Source organism: Nasonia vitripennis (assembly GCF_009193385.2).
Source record: "Nasonia vitripennis strain AsymCx chromosome 1 unlocalized genomic scaffold, Nvit_psr_1.1 chr1_random0002, whole genome shotgun sequence".
Lineage (NCBI taxonomy): Eukaryota > Metazoa > Arthropoda > Insecta > Hymenoptera > Pteromalidae > Nasonia > Nasonia vitripennis.
Genome location: NW_022279588.1, coordinates 4,505,560 through 4,514,855, shown reverse-complemented (window position 1 = coordinate 4,514,855; position 9,296 = coordinate 4,505,560). Strand labels below are relative to the sequence as shown.

General features: G+C 45.0%; 1 protein-coding gene across 1 annotated transcript; it reads right to left on the bottom strand.

The window, feature by feature from the left end:
• Positions 1 to 519: 519 nt before the first annotated feature.
• Positions 520 to 3,544, bottom strand: LOC116416904. The gene is made up of 4 exons (XM_031927250.1): positions 3,233 to 3,544; positions 2,577 to 3,143; positions 1,987 to 2,352; positions 520 to 1,926 (listed from the first exon to the last, which is right to left on the bottom strand). The coding sequence occupies exons 1-4, from the start codon at positions 3,542 to 3,544 to the stop codon at positions 520 to 522; spliced, it is 2,652 nt and encodes an 883-aa protein (XP_031783110.1).
• Between the last annotated feature and the right edge of the window lie 5,752 nt (positions 3,545 to 9,296).

Genomic DNA, 9,296 nt, shown 5'->3' with positions numbered 1-9,296 from the left:
TTCTACCGGGTTGCATTGCGGACTGTACGGTGGGGTTTTCCGGTGATTTACCCCATTTTCTTTCAGAAATTGTTCAAATTCCCTACTGACAAATTGCCGACCATTGTCGCTGACTAGCGTGTTGGGGCAACCATGGCGCAGGAAAATTTTTTCCTTCACGTGACGGATTATGGGCTTGCTGTCTGCTTTCTTATGTGCTGCTAACTCCACCCACTTGGTAAATCTGTCCTGTATTACCAGTAGCCATATGTTTCCCTTGTTGGATCGTGGCTAAGGTCCGACAAGATCAATCGAGACCATCTCCCAAGGCTGTTCGATGTTGGTTGCGTGCATGGTGCCCGCTTTTGTCTGCTACTGAGCTTTGTAAGCTTGGCAATTTATGCAGCTACGTACATAGTTAGCTTCATCATGTAGCATACCTGGCCAGTAGTATCTCCGGGCCAGTCGCTGTAGTGTTTTGGCTACTCCCAGATGCCCTGCGGTTAGATCGTCATGGCATTCTTTTAACACTTTGATTCTCTATTCGGTGGGTATGCAGATTTTCCAGTCTTCGGTCGCGTCAGTGTCGTTAAAATCCAACGTATGTAGGATATGGCGGTGCAGTGCTCCATTTTTGATGCAGAATTCTGGATAACTTTTTGGATCCTGTCGGACGGCAGTCAATTTCTTTGTGTACCATGTGCAGTTCGTTTTAATATCGATGTTGCATACAGCTACTGGTTGTCTAGATAGAGCGTCTGCGACAGTGTTATCCCTGCCTCTCCGGTATTTGACCTCATAATCCCACTGTGCTAATTCCATCGCCAATCGGGCTAACCTACCGGACGGGTTGTGAATCTTTTCAAGCCACTTAAGAGACTGGTGATCTGTCAGGACGACAAAATGATAGCCCTCGAGATATTCTCGGAGCTTCCAAATTCCCCATTTTATTGCGAGACACTCCTTTTCTGTTGCTGAATAGTTCCGTTCCGCCTGGTTTAACGATCGGCTGGCATAGGCAATCACCCGTTCTTTTCCTTCCTCCTCCTGAGTTAGGACTGCCCCCAATCCTTCGTTGCTGGCATCGGTTTGTAATACAAATGTCTTGGCGAAATCTGGGCATGCTAGGACCGGGGCTTGCACTAGGTCTTCCTTGAGCTTTTCGAACGCTTCTTGTTGGTCCGGACCCCACTCCCATTTTACTTTCTTCTTTAGTAGCTTGTTGAGGAGGGCCGTTTTCTTTGCTACCAGCGGAATGAACCTTCTGTACCATGATATTAATCCTGAAAACCGGCGTAATTCTTTGAGGTTCGTTGGTGGTTGAAGATCGGTGATTGCCCTCACCTTCTCTGGGTCTGTGTGTAGTCCTTCCTCATCGACGACATGACCTAGGTACTTCAGTTGTTTTCTGCAAAAGTGACTTTTCTCCCAATTCGGCTTCAGCTTGGCATCTCGTAATCGGCGGAGAGTTTCGCTAATCAGCTGTAAGTGCTGTTCAAAGTCCTCTGTAACAATGACTATGTCGTCGAGGTAACAGAACACATTTGGTTCTAAATCTGGTGTGATAACTGCGTTCATTAGCCGCATGAATGCTGCTGGTGCCGAGTGTAAACCGAATGGAAGAACCTTGAATTGCATTAGACCTCTTCCGGGGACAGTGAAAGCGGTGTACTTCTTGCTTTCTTCTGACAGCGGAATTTGCCAGTAACCATTTTTCAGGTCGATCGTGGTTAGATACTTCGCCCCCCGGAGTTTGTTTAGCGTCGTGTGAACATGCGGTAGCGAGTGCGCATCTTTGATGCTGATTTTGTTGATGCCCTGGAAGTTGATGCAAAAGCGCCTCTTTCCATCCTTTTTCTTGGCAAGAACTATATTGGAGCTCCAAGCGCTGTCGGATGGCTCAATCACGTCTTCTTGTAACATCTCCTCGACCGCCTCGTTGATTATCTATTGCATGGCGGGGTTGCGTGGCCAGTATCGTTGTTTGATTGGATTTGATTCGGTTACCTTTATGGTGTATTCGGTGAGCGGTGTGGGGCCCTGGATACTTCCGAAGAGTTCTTTCTCATATTGGATGAGTTCGTCCACTCGTGCCTGTTGATCTTGCGAGATTTCCTGAATGCCGACGCTGCTGATAGAGAGTACCGAGGTATTGGACCGGTTGGGTTGTAATTCCTTTCCAGCTATGATTACACGGATGTTCAGTTTGCGTAACGCATCCATCCCCAATAGCATTTCATAACGTAGCCCTTCCATGACAATAAACTTGCTCCTGAAGGTGCCGCCGAGGGTCATCGCTTTACCTTCCACGTAGTCTGTCAGTTCGGTGGTTGAGCCGTCGGCCAGCGTGGCGATTGTCTCTTGCTTCCCATGCTGCCAACCATTGTTTCGTCATGGCCGTTTCTGGTGTCACAAACGAACTCACGGCTCCTGGGTCGACTAATGCCGCACCGTTTCATGGTTGATTTGTACGTTTACGAGGTATCGGCAGTCTTGGGGCGGTCTCCCTCTATTGCTGAGCCGCCCCTTGGTGCGTTTCCCGAACGATCCGGGAACCCATGGCAATCTCTTGTGAGAACGCCGTCCTTTCCACATACGGAGCAGAACTTCCGAGCTATGTTCTTGCAGTCGGCGCGGGAATGGCCGCATTGTTTGCAACGCCAACAGCATTCGGCTCGGTTGTAATAATCGGTGGTGCTTTTACTCGTGGTGTTTTTACTCGTGGAGGCGCTATTGATGGCGGTTTTTCGTTCTTGCTCGTGGAGTTTGGCGACGATATCTTCGTATTCTTCTATGCGTTGTATGAGCTGAGGTACGTCGGTTATCTCTTCCCGAAGAACCCGTAATTGTAACTCGGGTTTCATATTGTAATATATATTATCGAGTTGCTCTATCACCGTATATCCTCCCCTTCTTCTCATCAGGGTGGTCAATGCGTTGCAGTAAGCCCTTATATTCTCGTTCGGTTTCTGAATTCGTTCGGCGACCTGTCTGGTAAGATTCCGCCGCTCACCGCTCGATAAATAAAAATTTCTCAGCCTGCTTTCGAGCTCCTCCCAGGTTCGACAGTCGCTGGCGTAGTTGCGTCGCCATTGCAGGGCTTCTCCACGCAGCAGCTCCGGTGCACCTTGCAGCAGCTGTTCACTGGTGAATCCGTATGATGCCTGTAGTTCCCGGACACGTTCTAGGAAAGAGTAGACATCTCTTCCCTCAAATCAAAATGACAGTTCCACTTGCGTATTTAGTCGAGAACTTTATTTTCTCCAGGTGATATTTCTGGTGGATCTCCGGTCGGGGTGGATGAGCGTCCGGCGTTGCGGGTTTCTTCAAGTGTTCGTTGGATCAATTCATAGCGTTCGAGCTCTAGGTCTTGCTTTAGGTCAGCTACTTCGTCATACCCATTTGGATCTTCTGTTTTTCCGATGAAATCTTGCGGGTTCTTTCGGGCATATCGAACTAGTCGCTGGCGAAGCTCTACCACGGTACCCTCATGGTTGAGATTTCTCCCCTGCAGCTCGGCGATAAGTTGCTCCTTGTTGAGGCGGTAAATCCAGCTGACCCTCATCGTAAAAAATCACTGGCTTTACTTCGATGCGAATTCTCGTGTACAATTTATAGAGAAAAAAAAATTTTAGGCGAAATATTCTTAATCAGGTCCCTGTCCGAGCGCCATGTAACGGTTCAACTTTCCCCAGGATGCTGGATAGTCAGTCGGTTCCAGGTTCTGGATTGGGGAAAGGGGCAATAAAAGAGTCTGTTCTTATGTTTTTAATGTTAACAAAATATATTTCCTTAAGTAGATAATAGTAATTCGGAATCAGTTGTTAAATACCGTCTGAAACACAAATCAATTATGCGCTTAGTTAAGAATGTTTCGCCTTTACAAATGGAATTGTTTAAAATAGCGCTGTTAACAATTTACGAAAATATCTACGCGACTTCGCTATAACAATGAGTCGGTGGTTACGGCTACGGTGTTTCGGTACGGTGACGGTATGGCGGATCGGTGATGGGTTTGAAGGTTAGGATTTTATTCGGTACGGTGGAGTCGTGTGCGCACGGCTACACCGATCCGGGTGACTTGCGTAACAACAATCTCGACCGCCCTGTGTGCGCACAGTAGCGGCCAGGATAGTGTAACGGGATTTTGAGGTTATCCCTCGGATTTATGAAGTCGTGTGCGCACGGCTTCACAAATCTTCGTCGCTCGTCTCGTTCCTCTCTTTATTCTGTGTGCGCACAGAGATAAAGGGAGTCGTGAGATGTCGGCGTAAGGCTGGCTTTGTTGGTTAGGATTTTTACGGTGGCACCGGGTATCGTCACGTGTGCTCACGTAGACGAGGCTCGACGTCGCTCGGGTGTTCCGGGTTGCCTCGTGTGCTCACGACGGCAACTCGGAGTTTCGGGGTTCGGAGATACGGGTTTCGGTTCGTCTACCAAATCGTCACGCGTGCTCACGAGACGACTTCGTCGGCGCAGATCTATCTCTCGCTGTTCCCTGTAGTAACGTGTGCGCACGATGCTACCTGAAGTGGAGCTCGAGTAGAACTCCCTTACCGTGTTGCGCTGTCCGCCTTATAAAGGCGCGCGGTGCGGATACGTATGAGCGCGTACGCCGCTCGCGCCACCTGGCGCGTCGTTGCTAAGCTGTACGTCGGCTGTCGCGCTCCGCGCTCGTGCGGACTCGCCTTGTGAATGTTGCGCGCGCGCGCCGATTTCGCGTCGTGTGTATTTGCTCGCTGCGCATGTTATGTTTATTACGGCCGTCTTCATGTGTATTTATATGTGCGAGACTCATGTCTCATCACATCTGATTATTATATATCTTTTGCTATAAGAAAATTGCTCGAAATAATTAAGCTTTGAAATAGCATTCACATACTGTATTTTAAAACAGTATTTTATTTATTGGAACAATAAATTTCGTTGGAGGAAGCTACGTGCCAATGAATTAGCAGCGGTTTTTTGTTTGTAACTTAAATGATTTAAGTTCAAAGAACATTGCTACCGTAAAATAGATTTAATTTTTTTCTTATTACGAGTTTTGGAGGGTTTTTACGAACTTGACCAAATATATCATTTTAATATAGTGTAGATATTCTTTTATTTACAATTTTAATCCCACCCTGGTGAACAATTTCCGTGTTCTGAATTAAGTTTTTATTCACGAAAACTATAACTCCATCGTTTCTATTAATCCTGCTATAGTTGTAGTAAGACATATATTCGTAGTTACTTTCGCTCAATTCAAAAACATTGTTATTCACCTGCTTAAACGTTTCAGTAAAAATAACAACAGATGGTTTGACGATAAGATTTTCAACAAATATTTTGACTTTGTCAAAATTGGCATTCGTGCATCTTACATTTAAATGCATTATGAAATTATCTTTCATCTACCATTACTACTAACCTTATTTATATCCTCAATATTACTGTGTTTTTTCTTTCTTTATTTTTTAATTTTAATGCTTGTGTATTATAATCAGATAAATAAAAGATTCTCTAGTTATTATCATACAGAAACAGAAAGTTGCTCGAAAAATTTTGATATCATTTCTGTGATCTGACTTAATTTGAAAATAATGGTTTTCCTAGATATCGTAGAAGTAACAATAGAAATAAAAATTATCATTATAACAAGAGGATCGATGGTGAACTTGTAAATGTTGATCATTCTATGGTAGTACCCTATGGCGCGATCATCACGTTTGGGAGAACGCTAGGGAGAGGGGAAAATAATCAGACACAATGGTTATTGTTTATTACACTTTGTATTTCGCCCAGCCCTTCGCGCAGTAGACAGCAGGCCTCAGGCCCAGGCCCAGGCCCAGTCCGCTGACGGCTTTCTCTCACTCTCTTACTCGCTCGCTTCTCTCCTCAAGGATCTCGGTGGACGGCCGTCGGTGCTGCCGTCAGCGCCTGCCTGACTCCTCGTGGACCTAGTTGCGGCTGCTTTCCTCGGTTCTCCCACGCCGATGTTGCTGGCTGCTCTGGTCCTCTGGATGGTGATATAGAGCGGGCTGGCTTCCTTCCTCTCGTGCTGATCAGGATGGTCGCTGGCTCGTCCGGGCGTTGGCACTTCCCAGTGCCAACGTGCTGCACCTGAAACTCACTCGCGCACTCTCGCAAACACGGGACACTCTCCCAACCTCCTCTAATCGTCGACCTCGGGTCGACGAGCAAAGGAGAACTCGTAACTCTTGCAAACGTCGACGTGCTTCGTCGACAGTCGGGAGAGAACTGGCGGATTTCCCGCTCGTTCTCGCGCTCGTCGGATTCGCGCATTTTGCTGGCATCCGATTGATTCCCCGTCCGCGCGGATAACGAGCCACGCATCGGCGCCCGCTGATTGGCTCGCGACATGCGAAGGACTAATCAGCGCGCGCGCCGACGAGGCTCGCTCTCGTGCCAACGATACTCCCTCTCGCGCCGACGTTGACGGTTAGCTAACCCGTTCCTCAAAGTAAAGGACAGGCCGGCGTCGATAACAACAAGCCGACTTGCTTGTTTCTTTTGCGCACTCAGGGCTTGGAAGCATCGACCGAGATTCCTCGTATCGACGCGTTTGCGACGTTTGCAACGTCGCAACTAAAATACAAAGAAATCAAACCCCTTGGTGTTACTCTATTTATAAATTCGAATTGTGAATTATTTACTAAATTGCTTCCTCCTATAGCAACCATATAATAGTAAAATTTTAAGTTTTGTCAAAACTTCTAGAAAATACTTTTTTGCTTGTTAGAAGTTCAAATAAAGTGTTTTTAGAAAATGTCTGTATGGATGTGTGTGTGTATTACTTCCTCCTAAGAGGAAGTTTTGTAATAGTAAAATTTTCAGTTTTGCTGAAACTTTGTAGAAACGCATTTGTTTGGAGTTCAAATCATGCATTTTGAGAAGATGTCCGTGCCGATAGCTGTGCGTGTCTGTACGAACGTATACCGTCATAATTCTGGAACCACGCGATAAATTATACTAAAATTTTTTTTTATGATTTTGACCATTGTATGGCTATATTATAGCCATTTTTTGATTTTTGCAAAAATATTTTCGCAAACGTTTTAAAAAAATTTGTGACAATAAAAAACAATAATATCTATTTGCTGTAAAAATTTTAAACCATTTTTAATACTAGTTTTTAAGCTAAAAATCGAAAACTAAAAAAATTGAATTTTCTATGTCATACGATTACGGGAGTAAAAAGGCTTTAATTAGGTTGAACTTTTGGAAAAGTATCGATCATTTGATCACCTTAGCTAGGGTCTTTTTGCAGCTTACAAAACCGTTCAGATTAAAAAATAACAGGATTCAAATTCTTTGTCTCTCACCCTGTATACCCTGTATAACTGAATATTACTATTTCTGTTAAACCTTATAACTCGCTTACTAAAGTTTAGAATGTTTTAAGACAATTCATGATTTTATGAGGTTATGAGGATCCTATGGTATTAAAAATATTGAGTATTGAGGTTTAAATTTTTCATGAAAATTATATGATTTGATATTGTAATGGGTACTCCTTATGTAAAATAATTAAGATTAAAAGTATTTTAAAAATCATTAATGTACTGTATATTTAAACAATATTTTGTTGGAAGAAGCTACGTGCCAAAGAATTGGCAGCGGTTTTTTTTATGTGGGGTTTAACTAGCCTATTTGGCTTCTCCTATGAAGTTTGACATTTCCATACATCCCTATCTACCAAGGTTATTAGGGGTTCAGGATCAAACTCGTCTTCTTGATTCTGCATCATCCTGCCGTCTTCTTTATTCTGCGTCGTCCAAATGTCTGCTTCCTGCAGCATCTTCCAATCGTCTACGGTCATCCTCTGTACAGACTCAACACTGTCACCTACGTTCTTCTGCATCGGGTAAGGAAGTCTGGGCTCAACTCAGTTACCTACGTTCCTCAGCATCGGTCTCAGGAGCACTTAGAGGTACTCAACTCTAGCTCCTACGTTCCTCTGCATCAAGCAGGGGAGTGAGAGCTCAACTCTGTAACCTACGTTTCTCTGCATCAGTCCAAGGAGCGTTTCGTATCTATTACCTAGTGGCCTTCGTCTAGCAACAGTTATACTCAGCTGTTTCGCCTTGTCCTTCCCTTCTATTCTCTTCGTCATTTTTAACCTTCATGAGAATGGTCCTTACGTAGTTGTTTACTGCGCACCAGCCATTCTTCGACGCTAGCATAGCTGTCATTATTGACTCAGGTGTCACCCTACTCTAAAAGTAACGCTCGAGTTTTTCTCGTTTCATTTCGTATCGCGAATAGTTACAGACGACATGCTTCGCATCTTCGTTTGCTTCCAAACATACTAAACAATTTGGATTATCATCTATCTTGAAGCGGTGTAGGTAGGCTCGAAAGCATCAATGCCCGCCCAAAAACTGCGTGAGATAGTCATTCACTTCCCCGTGTAGTCTATTGGTCCAGCCAATAATACGTGGTATGATGCGGTGCGTCCATCGCCCCTTTCCGCTGGAGTCCCATCGTCTTTGCCACTTAGCTAGGGTTGGTTCCTCTGCAAATTTCCAAACTTCCTTTTGAGTATTGTCACCACACCGGCTTTCTTCGTATATATTCTTTCGTTCTGTTGCTAGAAGGTCAATAGGCGGCATACTTGAAATAAAGCACACTGCATCTTCGGATACTGTTCGGTAGGCAGAAGCAACCCGCAATGCACTTCTCCTTTAAACTGTTGACAGCTTGCGTGCATAGGACTTTAACAACATAGCGTTCGCCCATATTGGGGCATCGTATAACATAATTAATGTAGTTACACTGGCTACGAGTAACCTTCGACCCTGCGTTGGCCCACCTACATTTAGCATTAGTCGCGATAGTGCAGCACCGACTTTTGATGCCTTATTGCCTGCCCTCTCGAGAAGCTGCTTAAACGTTAGTCTAGTGTCTATGGTGATTTCCAGGTAATTAATGGTCGGCTAAGAGTCTATTTCGTGTCCGTCCACTGACAACGTTATTGTTTCAATTTTCTTTCTACTGGATATAAGGATAGCCTCCGTTTTATGACTAGCAAGCCCTAGTCCAGTCTGCTTTAGCCAATCTTAGATTATACCTACTGCCTCATTAGCGATTTTCGTCACCTCTTCCTTTTGCTTTGCTACTACCACTACTGCAATGTCATCTGCAAACCCTACAACTGTTGCCCCTTCAGGTAGCTCTGGCCTCAGTACTCCATCTTACATGATGTTCCACAATAATGGGCCAAGCACTGACCCTTGTGGGACCCCCCGGTTACTTGCTAGGTTTTCGTACCGCTCTCTGTGTCATACAAAAGGGTTCTGTCTTTTAGGTAG